At 35.4% G+C, this 21,961-nt stretch overlaps 1 protein-coding gene across 6 annotated transcripts in view; it reads right to left on the bottom strand.

The window, feature by feature from the left end:
- The window catches only part of GRM8 (glutamate metabotropic receptor 8), a 315,303-nt gene that overhangs the window by 32,038 nt on the left and 261,304 nt on the right, over positions 1-21,961 (bottom strand). For all 6 annotated transcript variants that reach the window (XM_036400684.2, XM_036400679.2, XM_036400680.2 and 3 more), the window contains one exon: positions 10,473-11,408. In XM_036400684.2, coding sequence (XP_036256577.1) covers positions 10,473-11,408 — 936 coding nt within the window. The remainder of the gene's footprint in view (positions 1-10,472; positions 11,409-21,961) is intronic.

The raw sequence follows: 21,961 nt of genomic DNA, 5'->3' as shown, positions 1-21,961 counted from the left end.
GATATAAGATGCCAAGGATATAAGATATTGGGATATAGAGAGAAAAGCAGCACTGGCTGCAATGCCTGCTGTCTCTTGGACAAATTATCAAGTAAGCAAGCAGGGAAATGAGAGGATTTAAATAGCAAAATATTGGAGGTTGAAAAGGACAAAGATTATATCTTTGGTGGTGGTTGGAAACAAAGAAATTACAAGCATCATTGACAAGGCAAGTAGTTTGGAGAAATAGCAGAGACATTCCCAACTTGGGATCTGGAAGCCTTGAGGTATGTGATCTTTGTAGATCAATAAAATTTTATGCAGTGTGATGGCTCGAAAGGATAGGAGATTGATGTGCTCTGGAAGAAGCTGCTTCAGTTTGTACCATAATCTAAAGCACCCTTTCAGTAGATCAGTTCTTAAGGAAAACATATGGTGCAAACAATTCCCTTACAGAGACTGTTTGTAAAGCAGTTTTGGGCTTTGGGACCAATTTCAGCATCTTGCCACAGTGGTTTGCCTGTGTCTTTTTGATGACTAGATTAGGAGATAGATGCCTTGCCTGCTGTGAGCTCTTCTGCTATACCTCATTCAATTATGACTTCTAACTTTCTGGAAAAGACATTTGCAAAATGCAGTGTGTTCCTCAGCATCAGAGCTAAAAATTTTTCCTTTATTTTCCATTGAACACCATCTTGTAAGTAGTTCCCCTCATCTCTTCTAATCTCCTTCTGACCTTGTTATTTTGTAATTGGGAAGTGTTCTGCAGTACCTGAATGAATGGAATTCAAAATACCTGTGAATAGCTGCTCTTGATCTATTCCATCTGAGTTCAGTGGGAAAAAAAATCAAGTACTTTGCTTTTCTTCCTTTCATTGTTCAGTTATTCTTACTGTACAACTGAAGAACTAAAGATGTTTTCTGTAGAAAACTGCAGGTGCTGTGTCATCAGTTCTATCAATGAGCCCAATAATACCACTTCAATCCCATCCAAATTCTTCACAATATCAAATGAATGTGACCTTCATAATCACCATGAAAACAATCATTTGATCATTCCACTAGGGTCATGTTTCTGGTAAATTGATCGATTGTGATTTGATTTCCAGACTTGATTACTCTCAAGTCTGGAAAGCACTATTTTAGGAAAATAAAAATTCAAAATCTATGTACACACTGAAATTAAATGTCTAAGCTTAAGAAAATATTTCATAATTAATCTATTTTTATTTGGAGTACTAAAAAAAATATATTTTCTGCTATGTTTAAATTTTGACTCTCTTGGATGAGCTTACGTGAATCTCTCTATTCCCTATTGTCATTTCATTCCCTGTCAGGAAGATTCACTGCAAACTGAATGATAAACCTAAAAAAATAGGTTTATATGACCAATTAAAGCTTTCTGGTTTGTTTTTCTTTTTTTTTTTTCTTAAATAGAAATTTCTTATATATGTATTAAAATTGTTGCTTTTGCTGGGCCTTATATACTAGCTAGTCTTGTTTCATGCCAGAGAGTTCACAGTTTTGTGAAAATACATACTTGTACACACACACATATGCATATTTAGTATTAATAATCTACTGAAATAGTTATCCCATAATAAAATTAGTTTTGTGTTTTAAGAGTAAGCATAAAGCTCACTAGTCATGGTGAAATCAGACTTACATCACTTCTTGTTTCTGGTATTTCTATTTATATGAGACACGAATTTAAAATTCACTGTCCGTTACATGAAATTTTAGAATTTTATTGAATCTATCAATTCGGTTATGAATTTTACTGGGCTTATATCTCATTAGATTTTTTTGTCTGGATCTTGTATTTTGATAGGATGCCCAATGTACTGATATCTTCCCAGCTGTACAAATTATGACAATTCTTTAACAGAATGGTCACAAGGGGCTGAAACATACATCAACCTACTGTGCTCAGCAAACACTTTAGTTGAGTCAGCATAATTGTCCTTCAAAATATTATTTGTCTAAAGGAAATACAAGGCAATATAGCTTTCATTAGCTGCTGATCACTTAATGGGGATCAGGTTCACCAGTGTAGTGTCAAGTTCAAGATGTGGTAGGTGATGAGCTTGTACAAGCATTGCTTCTTAGGCTAAGCCTATGCATGACAATTTACCCGTCCACAGCACTCTGTCCTATCTGTAAGGTCAAAATAATGATACTGGTGTGAGTCCTATGCAAAATTGGAATTCTTGTAGGAGGAGATAAGAAAGACAAGAAGCTGAATATCTACTCAGAGCCAAGCTAAAAGTCTTGTTAATTTGTTTCTTGTGTCTTTCATACATGTGTTTACTTGCTTTCAGTAAGGTACAAGCCTCATTAAAGCTACAACAAAGGCTATTGATGTACTGCTTCCAACTTGGCAAGAGCTAGCAAGAACATGAAGTTTCCCAAGAGCATCCCAGAAATAGTTCCACACAATTTCTAGAGAGGGTTCTATTTAAAGATTTTCTATTTGTCTTAACAAGAGTATAAGTGTTAAAGATAGTTCCAATTACCTTTCTCTTAGCCATAGCTTTCTTTTTCCCCAGGATGTGGGTTTATCAAATCATCCTTAGCTGAAAAAAATCTCTCTTCCTGTCTACTTAAAAACATTTTTGACTAAGTGATAAATTTGCCTAAAGATATTTTCCATTTGGTTTGTGTTATCACTGGTTTTACTTTATGCAAATTAAACCAGACCTTACAGTGCCCCAAAAACCTAAGATGTTTTAAATGTTGGAAGGATTTATCTTAAACTGCACTTGTTGAAGACAACCAGATTTTTAGCACTGAAGAAATCAGAGCCAAAAGATCAATATTTTTTCGAGGTGAATCTGATTCTTAAAAATACAGTAGCTAAGGTATATTTTTTTCAATATTATCTTTATGAAACGTTTCTGGTCTGTCACAAACTTCTTTCTGTGATTATTGATCGTTTTTTAACAAAAAAGATTATGAGTTATTCAGCTATCTGTGCTTCACAAAATTATTTCTGCTTCTCAGTAAGAATTAATTACTTATCACAGAAGCCAGCAAGTAGCCAAAAAGATCTATTTAAAGTTCTTTAGCACAAATTCCATCTTCATCTACATGTTACCAACTCTCTGACATTCCCCAGGATGGGGAAGGATGCTGATCACAGGCAAATTTAATTTTTCTGGCAGCTCATTCCTGACTTTGGGAGAAAAGCCATCATTCATGATGGGGCCAGAAGCAAACATGTCAGACAAGCAAAATGCCAGTGTTTTCCATTATGTGGCAGGTGCACATCTTTTCAATGTATACAGCTAGGTATGCCAGCTCAGTGCTCATGCTGGAACAGACATGCAGCTTTGCAGAAATAAAAAGAATTTGTAACCCTCAGGTGCACACAGGAGTGCCTCACTGGGCTAAAAAAAATAAAAGATATATTTTACTAAATACTCCAATTCTTTCGTGGAGGAGCTGGCATTGTCTGTCTTTGTGATTAGTCCTAGAAAACTTGTCATAGGTTGGACTAAATGATCTTAAAGGTCTTTTCCAACCTGGTTCATTCTGTGATTCTGTAATTAAAATCAGTGCTCAGCGTACATACTCAGAATCCTTGTATCTTCATTTATGAAATGAATGAAATGAAATCCCATTCTAAAGGCAATGGGAATATCTTAAAACAATAAAGTCCAGTCTTTAAAATTACATACGCTTTAACTTTGCCCAGTCATTCAGCACAGCCATTCAGCAAGAACACTTCCTGAAACTCAGGTACACACTATGTGAATAACAAAAAAATCTAAACAGGGGCTAGAAATTTTAAAAAGTAGTATTTTCTAAAAAGTACTTGGCCCGAAAACTCATCAAGAATCTTTTGATAAGTGTTTTTTTAAATGCAAGGCTGGTGTTAAGTCAACAGTCCAGACATTTTTCAGTTTAACAAAGTGGAAAGAGTTTAAAACTTGTGAAATTATGCTCTTTAAATATCAGTTCCAAATTTCAATTTAAACTTACAAGGATAGAAATGGTTGAAACTCAAAAAGAAGCTTTGAAAATCCCTAAAATATTTTAAATTACCCAATCCATCAGTTTTGTCTCACGTATTAATAAGCTTAAATAAGAAAATAAACTTAAAAAAGAAAAATATAATTGCACTATTTTCCTAAGAAATAACTTTTGGAATGGATTCCCACAAAGCAACTTTTGGAAGAAAAGGGGATCTCTTAACTTGTTTCTCATTACAGGTAACTTTTGGAGATTATGCTGCCACCCAGGAGAAGTAATGACTACTTCTCTGTCCTCTAACCGCAGCTCATGGGAGGCTGGGAGGGAAAACAGATTTGGGGGCTGCTGAAACCCTTTGTTCAGCCAGTGGGTGAACAAGCAATGACCCAGCAATGACCATGGCCTGCAGTGCACTGAATATCTTCCAGCTGGAGGGGAACATGCTGCCTCAGCAACAAAAAAAAGAAGCAAGGAAGTTCTTCTCCGACAGAAAGGGAGCAGAGGACGATTGGGCAATAAACTGCGATTTGGTCACACTCTTGTTCACATCTCTTTTACCACTCTGCTTCTACAGCAGAACAACAAAGTTCCAATTTCTGCCAAGGATTAGGTCAAAAGTTGGAGGAAATTATGAAGCATAGAAATAATTTATCTCATGAAATTTTACATTTGAAAAAACATGAAATGAGAAGGATGAAAAGTTTCTCCATTCCTAACGTGATTTCCAGCAAAAGAGAAGGATAGTTCTATCAAATAATCTGGTGAATTTTAACTAATTTTCTGTTCCAAGACATAGAATAATACAGTCATTTAGGTTGGAAAAGACCTCTAACATCATCAAGTCCAACCACTGACCTAACACTGCCAAGTCCACCACTAAACCATGTCTCTAAGTGCCACATCTATGTCTTTTAAACACCTCCAGGGACAGTGACACCACCACTTCCCTGTTCAGTGCTTGACCACACTTTCAGTGAAGAAATTTTTCCTAACATCCAACCTAAACCTGCCCAGCCACAACCTGACACAATTTTCTCTTGTCTTATCACTTGCTACCTAGGAGAAAAACAACACCCTTCTTGCTACAGAAAGCTGTAGAAACAAGCTAAACAAGTCCAGTTTTCTGAATTGCTCCTTATGAATCTTGTACTTTAGACATGCAAAAATTCAAGTATTGATAGTTTTTTAATAATCTTGCAAGTACTCCCATATTCTAAAAAATCTGAATAAAAAACCATTAGGAGCACAGAAATTTAGTTTTGAACAATGATACGCTGCTGAATGTGGAATGTATCACTTCAGCACTCTTCTAACTTCTGCTCCTGTAGTAAGGAAAATGAGAAATAGTTTCAAATATCCCTCAGATTAATCCTCATGCTATGCACAGTGTTGGCAGCAGAGATTCCAGTTTAATCAAGCCAAAAATTATTCATAAAATGAAAGAAATGCTAAATTTATAAGTTGCTTTTCTGGACTTTTTCCTATGATGTTTATTGCACAGACTACCTGCAGAGCTAGATCTCCACATACAATCAGGATTAGAAGCGAATGCTTTGTGAAGAACAAGCTCAGTGCTGTGCCCTTCATTGATACAGTCTGAGGAATCATCAAGATGCTGTTTTCTTGCAGCCACAGGAATATATTTAGTCAAGAATTCATAACGTAAACACACACAAAAGATGATTTCCCTACTTTTTTTAGAAATATGGGGGAAGGAAGAAGTCTCTACCCGAACTAGCATTAGTAGTTGTTTTCTTTAAACTAACGAACATGTATCACTACTCTGAATGAACTAGCTCTTCCTCCCACTGAGAACTGAATTTCTTTATCTTGACAATTACGGCAGTAATTTACAAGTCAAATTAATAGTGGAATACTTTTGGTATTGTTTCTAACTTCTTTAAGTGTTACTAACAAAGATGGATATAAGCATAAGAACCACTGAACAATAAATACAGCATGAAAAGAGCTGGGATAGTAAAAGCATAAGGATAATATGAGAAAATTTCTGTTATAAAATTAAAATTTTTCTATATTGCAGTTATGAAAAGAGAGGTCAGAGTTGTCAAAATAATTGAAAATGCATTAAAATTTATCTGCCTTGTTAGATCACACCTTGTAATTGCTTCCAGTTGGAGGAGATAGAAGAAATTATTCAGTGTTTTTATGGCCTTTCCTTAGCAGAAAGTGAAACATCTCTTCATTCACAGTATGGGGAACAAGTATTCATCTTCTCATTCAAGCAAAGTATTTCCAGATTAATATAATAAATTATTTCTGATAATAATGATGTGTGATAATAATCTGTGGATAAACATGATTTATCCACCTGTCAAAAATGCTAAAAGGAAGGGAATTTACAAAGTGCAGTTTATTAAATAGGGTTGTGCTTCAGACAGCCATCTATCCTCAGAAGGTTTTAGTGCAATCTGCCATTTTAAATTAATTTTACACAGGAATTCAAACAGCTGTTTTCAATCACTCAGCTATTCAACATAGTTTTCAGTGGCATTTTGGTCATTATGACATTTCAGACATCTCTATCTTAGATGATTCCAGTACTTCCAGTGTTTGGCTATATACATGTGCATGACATAGAGAAAAGCTATATTCACAGAATGCTTTCTCACAGAATTTCTCTCCTTTACCTCTAAAACACTTCACTGACATTAATGTGTTAGAAAATTTGTGGTTTATGTCTTAGGAGGCCATTTGTCATTCAGTTTAATGACAAACTGGAAAAATTTAATTTTTTTGTAGTAGGTTCTTTTCATGAAGAATGAGCTGTCAAAACAGGCATGAACACAAATGGACAAAATCATAACTAGTCAAAAAAAATCACACAGAACCTAAAGTAAATGTTCATGTTTTCTCTGCAGGACATCTGTAAGAATTACAACCTCAAAATAGTGTGTTTAGTACCATAGGGCATTTATATTCTGCTGTTTATATTATTGCTTGAAAATAAGGACAAATGAGTAAATGTGGAGATCAATACAAGCCACCAAGCTTGAATTATGCCAGGTTATTTTGGATTGGTACTTTAACATTTTTTTAGTTATCTCTGTATATATATATATCTCTGTATAATTGCTTCAATAATAAACAGTAGTTTTCTCAATTTTATATTAGTTTCAAACTTACATGTAAACTGAGATAAGACAAATTTAAAAAAACTCAGCATTTGTTATAAAGGGCTGTCAAAAATATTACAAAAGTCAAGACTAGAAACCAACATTTTCCCATGGCATCTTGTTGAGTTACCTTAACTTTTACTGTGTTTTTTCTTATGTGTATGTCACTGCATGCAAATTCAGACATTTAACTCAGCTGCATTCACCACCTAGAGACCCAAGATTCTTCATGAGTGAGAGAGCAGTTTCCCATTCTCTGCTTCACAGCAAACACGAATATCAAGATTCCTAGTCTGTCTGCAGATAAGTAGTTGTGCTCATTTAAATTACCTTCATCATGCATATTTGAAGTTTGTTTAATGCCAACACTCAATTTATGGACTTGTGCTGATTCTACATATTTACACTCCTCTAGACTATTTACAGAATCTCTTAGGAAACCTATACTTTTGAATTGATCCCCAAGGCTACTAAATGTAAGGGTAAATTTTCTAGGGTGAGCTTTGAGTTTTGGATCTAGCCATCTATTTTCAGCATTGATGGTACATTTTTTTGTTTAACAGTGATATTGACAGTGAAATAAAAGCTGTTCAGTAGGTTTGTTATTTAATTAGTGTTAATTGAATACTTAAGTGTACAACCTCTTTTTCAAGAAATGCTTAGTAATTTCTGCTATTATTGCAAGCACTGCTAATGTCTAGGAAAACTTCAAAACATTTTGGAAAAGTTTTAAGCACTTGTTATTCAAATAGAAGTGTATCTAAAGTTAGCAACTGGAAGTACCCCTAGCAAGTAATGAATGTCATGATAAATTTATTACTGTCAACATTTCATAAAGGAAACTTTGCTTTAAAATAGCATTTAAAATCTCCAGCTTTTTATTGCTCTTTCTCTCTCAGTAAGCTCAAGCCATAAAAAAAAAAAATAAAAATTCAGGATTGTAAAATAACTGCATTGTAAGTAAGCACCAAAAAAGTCCATGTAAATTTTTCATTTGTTTCATCCTCCAAAAAGATCATAATGTCAAATTTCAAATAAAATATTCTAGAATACACTAGCTTGTTTTTAAAATGCTAATATGGTGTTATGCATCAACTGAGAAGCTGTAAGTTTATTCAGACCACGCATATGTGTGCAGTAAGATTTACACATTTTTATCCCATTCAGAGAAGTATTTAAATTGTATGGAATATGTTAACTGTTATGAAGATGTCTGTAAAACTCTGTGTGGAAGCATGTTTTATTTGCAGCAAAAAGAAGAAGCACTTTGGAAAGAATTATTTGAATTACAGACATACTGTATTAGTACTTTTTCTCTCCATAAAGAAGAGGAAAGAAAAACAAATTATTTAGAAAGAAAAAATGGCAGTTAACAAGTGAAATTTAATGTTAGACGCTGTGTGATTTAGTATCATTTGTGTGTTCAGTCTTGGGCTTCAAAAATGAAATGCAAGAGAGATGTTAATCAATCTCGTCTTTTAAGGTTGAAAACAAATCATCCTTTACTATAAGCCAAGATGAACTGATGGTCTAAGTCAAAGTCACTGCATGGTTACCAGCAGAGATATATTTCCTATTTCAAGACTCAATTATTTTGGTTCAAGTACTTGCCATAAACCTGACCTCACTAAGCTATTAATAATACCACACATTTATACAACAAAACATTTTTGTGACTTAAGCCTACAAATACAAAAAAACCCAATTTACCTAAACATGTTTTCCTATGTCAAATGGGATTTTTTAACTTACTCTATCTGTCATAAGCCATTACCTTGGTACTCACTTTGATGCCTTGCCAAGGCTGACCTAGAACGCTAAACAGAATTAAAGAATAAAGTAGGTATTTATTAAAAGGCTTCAATGGATACACCTTGGGCAATACAAGAGCTAAGCCAGGGCTACACCCAAGTTGAAACCCAAAATGGTCACAAAATGGACCACTGGTCACGAGGTCTCTCACTTTTGTAAGTTCTAGTCCATTTGCATATTGGAGTTAATTGCCCAATTATAGCTTTAGGTTATGAAGTCACATCCTTCTTGTTTTTCTTTCTTCAGCCCACGTTGTTTATGCTCTTGGGCTTGAAATTTGGATCAGTTGTCCTTGATCCCCAGCTAGAAGAGGAATTGTTCTGTCTAGCTACTCTGTGAAGAGATTTTACCATCCCTTAATATGAAGCACAGAATCACACACTAAAGCAGTAGAGAATCTGAAAAATACAAAAGCTAAAACCTAAGTAATCAAGTTCCCCAACTTAATCCAAAAAGCCATGAAAATAAGCCTGATCCAATTCAGTAAGCCTGCTTCAATTTCTAGGGAGGAAAATTTTTTTTTTTGCCACACTTTCTGCCCCATACAATTGTTATGCTTGAATTAGAAAGTGTTCCATCAAGGTATACAGAGCTATTCTTTAATTCCACAGACAAGGGCGCCCTCTAAACTAGATACATGTCAAACCTTTCCACAATTATAAGTGAACACATGCTGACTTTTCCAATTACATTAAAATGAATATTTGAAAACGTTATACAAAACCTGCTAGAAGGAAAGACAAGAATTTATGTGAAAGACTGTTAACTTTAATTTCTTAAGAATTTCCATATATCAAATATTTGCAGTTTTGAAGGTTGATGCTAGTATTATTCCTTTTCCCTGCCTAACTTGTCATTTTCACCACTGTTGCCTCAATAAATACTCACACAGTTGACATTTACCTCTGCCTTCCCATTAAAACAGAGGAGAGTCATATGTCTGATGTGGTTTGCATCAACCATTTCATTTCTTATTAAATTATCAGGAAAGTGTTTTCTTTTTGCACTGATATAATAATTAGTGAATTATGCCCTATATGAATTTACACACACTTCATTCACCATTCATTTCCTGCTATTCTATTTTTGGTTCTTTTAAATTTTTAAAGTTTTGTGTGTCAACCAGAGACAAAAGTAATTCTTTTCATTCTGCCCCGGCATTTTTCTTCATTATTTTTGACAAATGTAAGTTGATCTTCTTAGACTTGTGGAATGCAACCAGTTCTATCAGATCTGTAGATGATAACAAAGATTGATAGTGCTTCATGTAACAGGCCACAGCATCACTGAAGGGCAATAACAAACATTAGAAGAAACAGTCATTAAAGGTTATATTGAGAAATTGTCAACATTTTTATGCCAGTCACACAACAATCACAATCCATTTATTGTGTTAATAAATAAGAAATCTACATTTTGAAACATATGCTTTATTGTCTGTGAATTCTGATGGCTTTTTTACCATTCAGAATTACTCATTTTTAAGAGTGAAAATGTTTTAGTGCTGTAATTATTGCAAGATTAAAATAGAAAAAGAGCATTGTTTTGATAGGTAAACACATCATCACTTACCTTCTCTGCTGATTGGGCCGTACCAAAAAAGATTGGAATAAAAGCTAACCAAATTATGCAGGTTGTGTACATAGTAAATCCAATAGGTTTTGCTTCATTGAAGGTCTCTGGAACCCCTCTTGTTTTAATAGCATAAACAGTACATGTGACCATCAAGAGAATACTATATCCAAGGGAACAAATGAGAGAAAGATCTGAAATGTCACATTTGAGAACTCCTCTGGCATTTTCTGGTTCAAGTGTCCTCTGCTCTCCATAGTCTACAATGGTATGTGGTGGATCGATAGCAAACCAGATGAAGACTCCAATAAGCTGCAAGGATATGAGGCTGAAAGTGATCACCAGCTGAGACGCTGGACTAATAAATTTGGGAGCTGTGACAGATTTTTTACCTTGTTCAAATATTCTGTGAATCCTGTTTGTTTTGGTGAGCAACGCAGCATAGCTGAAACACATGCCGAGTCCTAAAAAGATCCTTCGAAATGAGCAGACCACTGTATCAGGAGCTGCAATCATTAAAAAAGTAATGGAGTAACAGAGAAAAATCCCAGTCAGGAGCACATAGCTGAGCTCCCGCCCAGAGGCCCTGACGATGGGCGTGTCATTGTAGCGGACAAATGTCACAATCACAAAGGTGGTGGCAATTATCCCGAGAATAGCTATGAAGACAGGCACGATGGCCCAAGGAGAATGCCACTCCAGTTTGATTATAGGGATAAGCTGGCAATCCGTACGGTTGGCATTTGGCCTCTTATTAATGGGACAGAGTTCACAGTTGAATTCATCCACCTGGTAATGGTAGCCCTCACAGCGCTCGCAGTGCCAGCAGCAGGGCACTCCCTTCACCGTCTTCTTTCTTTCCCCAGCTTTACAGGGCAGGCTGCAGACAGATGCTGGATGAGTGTGTTCTCTGTTAGCCCACTGCATATCTTCTACCTGTGGGTATTAAAAATTAATGAGACTTCTATTTTCCTTCATTTATAATATCCTAATCCTGGCCACAGGTTTGTCATAAATCACTACTTGCTGACAGCACAAATACAGTTTACCATAATAAGAAACCTGTTTCTTTCCCTTGCACTGACTTTAAAAAAGTGTTAAATGATTGTGTCCAATAAATCATTTATGCCACAGGCTTGATGAGTGTCATTAGTTTCTATTTACCTCTTTACTGCTGACCAAATTGACATCTGTAAAGATATTTATTGACTCCAGGCTAGTTTAAAAGCAAAAAGCCTCATACACAGTGCTGTAAAAAGTTAATCACATGCAAATATAAATATCAGTAGTTCTCAAACATTTAATTACAAAATAAGTCTATTTTCAGAGTGAGCTTCAGAGCAATTTCTGGTACAGTAAAGAAATAAATTAAAATCTCCATGCATCAGCTCTGGCACAACAAAGAGTTCCATGGTCTGTGATGCCATCCCTTCCACAAATGTGGATATTTTATACTTTTCCACCTTTGATGCTTTGAAATACTCAAAAGTATTTTGTTTGCATTTCTAGAAGATTAAAATAAATATATACTGCTTTCTGAATAACAATGGAAAAAGATGTCATGACTACTGCCTTAGTTCTCCTGATATAATAAGTCCAGGGATCCTTTTGTAGCACAGAACAATGCAATCTTGTTTTAGAAATCCCAGCTTTCCCTGCAGCAGCACATTAGCAAAATATACTTTTTTCATTCACCTATGTATTCTTCCTGCAAATGCCCTGCAAATGAAATCTGAATAGTGAACTCCTGAATTTAAAGAATTTCCTACTTAACATTATCACTCTGCTTGGTGCCAGCTGTCCTTAGCCCACCCTCATTGAGCCCCGTTCTGCAGAGGTCACTGAGAGTGAACCGGAGCTGAGGGTAGAGCAGAGCCCCTGGTGGGCAGCAGAACCACTCCTTGTTGCTCGAGGCCCCACCTTTCATTCCTTTGTGAGGTGGGGAGCACTCAAGGACAAAGCACTTTCCTTGTTCTTGCCTATTAAGTACTTAGCACTTTTGTTTCATTTGGAGGCTGTATTCATAAGTGAAACAGCAGTAACAAAACTTCAGGCGCCAGGAATGTTTTCAGTTCCCTCTGGAGGAGGACAGAATGAGGACAGCTTATAAAAAGGGGTAATTTTGGCCTTTAAAGTTTAGTTTTTCAGCAAGTTTTCAACAGACTTGAGAGGAAATCACAGTGTAGCATTGCTGGCCTTATATGCCTTCCTCAGAGAACCAGAGCACCAGTTACAGCCCTGTGAAGGGTGAAGAAAGCAGCAACAAGCAGCCTGACTCCTGCTCTCCTCTGTGCCCCTTCGGTGCAGGACTTTGATGTTCTCCACTCCAAGGGACCACAGAGTAACAAGGAGACAAGAATCACTCATAAAAACAGTTCTGTGAACCCTCAGGGTCACTCGAGGATTTCAGTGGGAGGGGATCCTGAATCCCCAGAAGTCAACCAGATTTTATATCAAGGATTGTGATGACTCTGCAAAATACATCATCTGGTGACTGTGGAAAAGAAAATCATTTAAGCAATTAGCTTCCTAAAAAGCACAAGAATAACCCAGTTTTGTATGAAACAACTTTAATAGAACTCCAGCAGAGTACTTGGTACACTTAGAAAAAATTCACCCCTATTACAATCTCCTGGTTTTAATCACTGAAATCCTAAAAGTCCACATAACACCTTACTGTTTCATCTACTGGATGTGAGAAAAAACATGCTATGATGAAATCAGCATGATAGTGAAGGCAATTTGCCTTCCCATTGTTGCTAGGAGAATAAATACAAATCTTGTGATTTAGTCACACACTACAATAATGGGGGGCAACAGTAAACCATGGTCATTAATCCAGAATTGTGGATAACTTTGCAATGACTCGGATAAATTTGCAATGACTCGGAAAACCACAGTACTACATATTGGCTAGATTATAGCACAATACAGAATCACCAGGAGAGCAGACACCAGACACCACCTTATCCAGCATAGACTTAAAATGGCATGGACAGGCAATATCTCATCCAGCAGAAAGCCTGACAGGATAAAGCTTAGCTGTCCCAATTTTAAACACATTTGAATTAGAAAGGTGATTTATACCAGATCAGTATTTAATACCATGAGTCTACAGAGGGGTTTTTTTGGCATTAAGCATCCTAAGGTCACATTTACTGTATTGTGAATCGATGGCTTAGATAAGTACAGAGAATTCCCTTTTGTCTATTAGAGCTTCTACTTTACTAAAAAGAAAATTTAAAAATTAAAAAAAAAAGAAAATCCTTTAATTTTACAGCTATTTACAATTTCACATACTTTTGCCCTGACAGTATTTTAATTGACTGAAAATATGCCTAAAATCTCTTAATGGTTTGCAAAACATTAAGTGCTTCAGATTACACCTCACATTGACAACAACTGATAATAAATTCCTACATCTGAAGCTAGCTGACAAATATTGACATATGTTTTTTCACTCTGATACATCTGACACAGACTAAAAAAGATAATTTCCAGCATATAAATTTATATAAAGTTATGAATGTTGAAAAACTCACTGGATAAAGAATTGTTTTCCCTGATAAATTAACTATGAATGTAAACACTATTGACTGGTTAGCTATAGAAAAAGTCAAACAGAAATGAATCTTAAAGCATAAAAAGTTCTAAATCAATGTAGAAAATAACCAGAATGAATGGCTGAAGTAGGCGGATTTTACAAGGTTTAAATCCTATGTTTTAAAATCTTGATTGTCTGGATTAATTTTCTAGGCAAAAAACTACATGTAGGGTGACCTAGAGTTATCAAAAAGCTCTAAAAAAATGTTATGAGTTTTTGTTCATTAGTTTTGTACTAGAACAAATAGTAGTACTGTTGTACTACTATTTAAGAAGAAAGAGGAGATATAGTCCAATAAACATTGGCCAGTGTTTGAAATTGAAAATTGCTTCAAAATACTTGTATATCTGAGAAAATTCTGGCATTGGGGGATGAAAACTCTGGAAATTTGTGGAAAGATGGAATTCTCCCATGAACACAACCATCTGACAACTCAGTTTATAGCTCCATTAACAAAGAATGTGCCACAGTAAGAATCAATCAGCAGAGCAAAACTGTTAATTCTGAGGAACTGATGATAACATTGGGCTGTATTTGAAATTAGAGTCTGAAGAAAAAGGTTGTATTGACCTAATTTTGACATAGTTCAGTGGGCTTTATTAATGAAGATTAACTGTCCTTCTGGAAAGCATATTTTGTTTTTATTTCAGCCAAAAGCAGCCCTGTTCACTAAGCCCAAGACCTGCTCTACAATGAGCGAGTGTGCTAAGTGGGAATAATTAGTAGATTCCTTTCACTAGCTGACTCTTGATTGAAACCAAAATGCTGATGTGTGTATATCCTCAGACTGCTACTTGGACAATACTCTAGAAGATAGAGCAGGGGAAACTATACCTCAGAGTGAGCACTGTGCTTTTATTACACTTGAACAGGTCTGTTAAGGGTTTCTGTACATGCAGATCTTAATAACTGAAAAGTCATGTTAATTCTGGTCATCTGGTTCACTCCCAGCTATCCACAACCTCCAGCAGTCTTTGCCTGTAATGTGTTTTTGAGCTATTATTTTGCATAATATAAAAGTAATAAGTAAATTAAGTACAAATCATAATTACAATATTCTTAAATATCTCTCAGTTTTTTTACTGATTGTATGCATCAAAGATTCCAGTTTCTTGAACTTGTGCAGAAGATTCACCCATGTCATTAATTTTCTCTCTTTATGAGCTAGTACTATTGATCCCACTTCTTCTCTGAGATTAACTTTATACAATAAATGACAGCAGGAACTGTTAAGAAACTACAAAACAAGGGAGGATCATTTAGGAACATAGAACAAGGGACAATTATAATTTTCAGAGCTACTGAAAACCTGTAATAGTCAAGCTTTAAAGGGAGTTGCTGGATGCTCATCCTCTTCTGAAAATCATAATTTTTTATGTAGACATAAACAGTTAGTAGTGGAACTTTCAAAAGTGCCAAGGGGAACTTGCTCAATATAGCTAATTAATTTAAATGAGAGTTAAGTGCCTTGTCTGTTTAACTGCTTTTGAAAATCCCACTATGCTTCCATCTGCAGTTTTCACAACAAATATACTTCGGAAAACTTGCCCTAAAGTGATCCAGAAGTTCAAATGTTATAAAACTAACTTCAGGGGATCTTAACTTTAGGCACACATTTCTAAAGATTGTCATGGGGGAAAGAAACTGTCAAAGAGGCCATAGTCAGACAAAAGAAACACAGAAAAGAAGGTGCTTTTTGACATTGAAAAAGGATTAAATTCTGCAACTCTTCAGCTCTTACTGATTTAAATGTTTGGGTCTGCAGCATTCTTTACACTGCTCAGACCTTACCAAGGCTGAGCAGGTCTCAGATTGTTAAGTAGCCTTGGGTAAACATGGTTTCTGGAAGATTTATTTTGTCACCTCATTTTCATGTGACATCTTCTGGATCCAGTTCACTACAAGGCAAAGTTCATTGCTAAATCTATGGGATATCATCTAGCCCAGCTGGACTGAGATAGCCTAGCTCTGTACCTAGTATTAGTAATGGTTTAAACATTATCTCAATTTCATTCGAGTAGCTTCTCTGAATTTGGAAAATACCTGGTTGATGTGCTATCATGAAATACCTCACATTTCCCCAAGTTGTGGTTCCATTTCCTACTATTCCAATACTTGCCAGTGTGAAAACATCAGAAATACTTTGGCAGCGTATCTGCAAGACGTGTATTCATTTGCTATGAAATGGATCATGATACAAAAAGAGAATGGCTTCATTGCTATTTCAACAGACATAAAAATCGTCTCTACATGAGATATGTGCCTGATGGGGCTGCAATTTGCTTTAATGTGCAGCTTTAAGATTCAAAGTTCACTAAACCATTAAAATACAGACAAAACACCATTTCATATCAAAACCAAATAAACACCTCTGTCCTTCATGAACATTGCAAACACAATTCCCTCTAATATCTAATAATAGAGCTAAAACTTAATGATGATCTTGGCTAAAAGAATACAAGATTGACATGATACCGTACAAATAGCACATTCACATTTCTGGAACCTACATTCTTCCAATTACCAGGCAACTCATTTAGCAATGTCATTTAGCAATGCCCACAGCAACTGGAGAAGACTGATCAAAAATGCTAATAGGTCAAATATAATTTCTGAATTATGTGTCCAATATATATGTACAAAAACACTCTGTCTCCTGTTATAATTATCATGGAGAAACATTAGTTACTTTATTCAGCAACCCATGAACAATATAAAGACACCTGGACAACCTTCAAAGGGTTTTTCAGAGTACATCACTTGGGTAATATTTAAATGTTTCTGATTACGCTATATTATCACTTGCAGGAATTTTCATTTTTCTTTCAAATCTTAGAGCCAGATATTCATTTAAAAATGAAAAATGAATGTTTAATCGTCTTATTGTAACAAATGGAATTATGTGAGTTCTGGACAGAGTAATGCAAATGGTAATTATAAGAGTTGTGGGAGCAGACAGACTGTAGTCAGTTAGCCAAGACTTTCAGTAGGATCAGGAGTCTTATATATAAATTCATGGGACTTTTAATAGATATTGAGATTCTTAGCTGTAACAATGACAAAGAACTGAAATAACACCTCCAACTATCACTAGGATTTTTCTTATTTCTATTTCAAATTCCTGAGAGTTTTTACCTTCTGACAAAAAAGGCCCATCATAGAAGTATAGCAAGAGAGAGAATTAAGGGAATTTCATCCAGTGTTTGGATTTTTAATTTGTCCTATATATCTATTCTCACAGTAAAAGTTAGTCTTTAATGTACCTTGTCCAATCAAGTCATCCAAACCTTTAAAACCCAAAATTAAACTGAAATTGTTCAACTAAACAAATTCATTTTGAGTCTAAATATAATGATAATTGCATTCTGTCTGCCAGATAGACTTATCCTATTAGAGAAAAGCTGGGTGTACAAATACCTATGTAAGCAGGCATGTACAGAAGGGAAATAATCAATGACAAAAATACTATTTATATTAAAATAAAACAAAATAAAACAAAACTGAGAACTACTCCAGATTGCCATGCCAGTATACGATCACTATCATTTCCAAATTTGCCATAATTGCTGTAAATTATTTATATCATTCACCCTATACAGATTTTTTTTCTAACAACTGAGATGTCATTTCCCTTAATTTTAGGCATAGATATTCCAAGAGTTCTGCAAAGAACATGGAATTATATATTTGGTTTTACCATGTACTGGCTGAAAACTAATGCAGTCATATCAGTTTGAGGAGTCTGAGAAGCTTGATGAGTATGAAAGGATCAGGCTGAAATACTACAAGGCAAAGCATTTTTTCTCTTTTTCTTTAGGATCAGAAGTACAGGTTGTTGAAAAAATCCAGATTTCTCCTAACTGTAAATTCACCTGCCCAAATTTCCCCCTAGGGAAACCAGTTACCTCTCTCACAGCTTTCTTGAAGGAAAAACAATTAAATTTAGTATAATTTTTGTTTTAATAGTTACATACTATTTACATGTATAATTATTTTTATGCAAGTGTGATAGGAAGGAAGGAAGGAAGGAAGGAAGGAAGGAAGGAAGGAAGGAAGGAAGGAAGGAAGGAAGGAAGGAAGGAAGGAAGGAAGGAAGGAAGGAAGGAAGGAAGGAAGGAAGGAAGGAAGGAAGGAAGGAAGGAAGGAAGGAAGGAAGGAAGGAAGGAAGGAAGGAAGGAAGGAAGGAAGGAAGGAAGGAAGGAAGGAAGGAAGGAAGGAAGGAAGGAAGGAAGGAAGGAAGGAAGGAAGGAAGGAAGGAAGGAAGGAAGGAAGGAAGGAAGGAAGGAAGGAAGGAAGGAAGGAAGGAAGGAAGGAAGGAAGGAAGGAAGGAAGGAAGGAAGGAAGGAAGGAAGGAAGGAAGGAAGGAAATATTCTTAGTGGTGCAGCTTTGGTCTCTAAGCCAAGACACAGCCTATATGGCTCTGATACAATCTGAGTCCATGACCTTGGGCAAATTAACCTTCTTTAATCTCAATCTTTCAGTCCACTGGAGAGAACCTGTAATGCAGACAAGAGTGGAGACACTTTATTTGAAAATGTGGGTAGAAATTTCAAGTGGGGATGTTAGTGATGTCCATCTCTTAGGTTTAAAAGGTTTTTTTGCCCAACAGTTATAGTTTAGAAAATTTCACTAAGATAACTTTTACTTTTAAAACTGAGCAGTATATTTTCAAAGAACCAATACCAAAAATATCATCATAGTTCTGTGCTTTCTCAGCATGTCATAATCTTTCTTGTCATCTTCTGTTTTCAGAACTGCAATATCACCAAAATCTCTGGAATTACTAAAATAAAGAGAATGCATTTTTATTGTTCTGAACATGTTAACAAGTCATTCTCAGTTAGAGAAAAATACTTACAGGGAAGGATGCTCTAAGGTAATACATAAAAATTTAAAATAATGCTATTAAGAAATATAAAGATTCTTATGTTCATAAATAGAGAAGTTTAAATACTTGTCTTGCTTTATTAATGCAAATATGTTATTTAGTGGGCTGATATAGTAATTTTACCTCAAAGAAACCAACCCATATAATTAAGTCATATAATTACTACTGCCTGCTGAATACTTACATAGAGGAGCACACTGTGTTAGCCTAAAATGGGGAATAATCATGCCATGGTATCACAATATACAGAGAGTGTTTATTAGTGCTATACAGTCTTAAACTGCTAGCCTTTATACGGCTTGGGATCTAGTTTATTTTTTGCTTTTTAGCTGTTCTTGGCTTGTTTTTGTTTGGGGTTTTTTTGTTTGTTTGTTTTTGTTTTGTTTTTACGTCTACTTTAGTCCTCCCTTGATTTGGTTTCTTCTGATTCTTTCAGAATTGCTGGCCCTAGCAGATACTTGGTACACAAAGGTAGGAGGAGCTGTAGTGTAATAACTTCTTCAATTTGCCAAACAAGAAACATTAATATGGATGGAATAATTGGGAAACATAATTTTACTCTCAAATGCCTGGGGGAGTAGACAACACAAAGTGCATGATTAGCAGGTCATCAAATAAACTACTGTTACTGCACTGTGTAACCACAAATAGAATTTTACAGAAATCTAGTAGTCACTTCTATTCAATATATGCAATTTATTTTTTTCTTTACTGAAAGCATGAACCACAATTAATTTTCAAGCACTTGCTTCTGAAGATAGCCTCTTTATTTACAAAGGAGACAAAAAATTACCCCCAACCAAATCAAAGAAGCCAAACAAACCAAAACACACCACCACAGAAACATCCCATTCTAGATGACATTGGCAGACTTCAGATTTTTTGAAAGCTCTTTCAGAGATCTACTTTCTATATTTTTAAAACATATAATTAGTACAAATATATCAGACTGAAAATCAGGTTTCCAAAGTTATTCTTTATGCAGACCACTTTCACAGAGACAATCTCTCTTGCATATCCTTACCTAGAGGGCTCTGCTGCCCTTACATGTCCCTGACAGGCACTTGAAGAGAATTTTATGAGCATTTATAAATAAAACTCATGATGTACACTCAGGGATTGAAGTCATTATGCGCTACCAAAAGCAGACTGGGCCATAATTTTTCATATGTAATTAAACAGGTGTTTAAGAAAAGACTGGATGGGGCATAAAGTGCCGTGGTCTAGTTGACAAGATGGTGTTGTGTCATAGGTTGGACTTCATGGTCTCAAGGGTTTTTTCAATCAGCTTAGATGATTCTGTGATTCTATGTTCACAAACACTCAAATTAAAAACAAACTAACTAAATTCCCCAAAAACTTGTCAGATTTAGATTTTGAAATAAATGGGCTTTTGAGAGGAAATCTTCCACCATCACATTTTTTGTCAACTGATTGGTTCTGATCATCTCTAGTACTAAAGCTATGTGAACCATAGTGCTTGAAATACTTTTTTACTTCCTGCAGTTGATCATGCAGAAATAGCCTGCAAGCACACCTTAAAAAATTTAGTGTTTTGAGAAAAGGAGCATAGTTCTTGCAAAGAGTTTTTTAACATCACTTTCTTGTGCCTGAAGAATCTTCTTCATTCTTCCCAAGGCCCATCACTAGCCTAATAGCTTAGCTGCATTTCTTGATGAAAGTTTTAATACCCATAACAAACATGCTTCCTCCCAAATCCAGTTCCTTTAGCTACAGTTACCTAAATTAGAACTGGATTGTCCCAAGCCCAGTGGTCCATAGCTACTGTGTTTCCCTCCAATCTGTGTCAGGTGCCTTTCAAACCCAATGGTCCCCATATTTTTCCTCACTTCACAGCTCAGCATAAACAAAAGGAACACAAGGGGTTCAGGGCAGTTGCCATTTGAATTTAATATAGATTCCTTTTTTTTAATTTTAAGACTATATCATTTCATAAATCCCATTTGTTTCATGAAAAATATTCACCATGACATGATTTTAATTATTGTATTGGTTAAAGGTGAGTTTATCAAAACAAAGAGCTGTTGTCCCCAAACTCCTTCATAATGAGCTGTGAAACAAATGTACTGGGCTAAACCTTCAGCTGATTTAGTTCAGCCCAATAAGTTTAGTACCATTATGCTAACAAGTTATTATTTCTTAAGGGGATGACCTGTCACAGTTTTTATCTTTAATACTTAATTATTTTTAAAATAGAAATTAGCCAATCACAAAAACCCTCAATTCAATATAAGAAAAAGATGCTGATAAGTTTGTTTATGTCTTAATCCTTCCCCACTATTTTTAAATGGTTTAATCTACCTCCTATTTCTTGATCAGAGCAAAAGGCACTGTGTGCATGAAACTGAAAAATGAATGGTCCCAAATTCCATCCTGCACAACTCTTTCTACAAATTAATACCAACACATATAATATATTCTTTTTATTCCTGCTCTGCTCACAAACCAAGATGTCAGTTGCACTAAGGGCTATACAAATCTACAAGAAAAAATTATGGTCTCAATGCCAAAGAATTTACAGTCAAACTATAAGATAAAGGAGAGCAGAGTATTGGCAGAATAGAGAACAGACCATCCTAAAACTATTAAGGCAACACAGATCAGCATGATCAGCCACCTCGAACAGGGGTTTTTTGAGGAAATTTTGTCGAAAAAGATTTTTAACGAGACAACAGAAAGAGGAAACCAAGGCAATTTTGTATCTATTTACTGAGCTTTCATCCAAGCATAAGACAGACACCATGAAGGCATTGGCTTCACCAGTGACCTCTCAAAGAGTAACAAAAAACAGAGCTAAAATATCCTGTGCATCTTAGTTTCTAAAAAATGTTTTAACAAAGTGATGCACTCAAAATTTTGGGAAACATTGCTCTCACTTCAGCAACCTTCATTGACTCTGACAGAGGAACAGGCAAACTCAGCTGAAATACAAGGATCAAATTTATTTACTTGTCTGAAAAAAAAGAGGTACTACA

This window comes from Molothrus ater, chromosome 5 (assembly GCF_012460135.2).
Source record: "Molothrus ater isolate BHLD 08-10-18 breed brown headed cowbird chromosome 5, BPBGC_Mater_1.1, whole genome shotgun sequence".
NCBI classification, from domain to species: domain Eukaryota; kingdom Metazoa; phylum Chordata; class Aves; order Passeriformes; family Icteridae; genus Molothrus; species Molothrus ater.
Note: the sequence above shows the minus strand (reverse complement) of the source record. Positions and strands in the feature narration are given on the sequence as shown.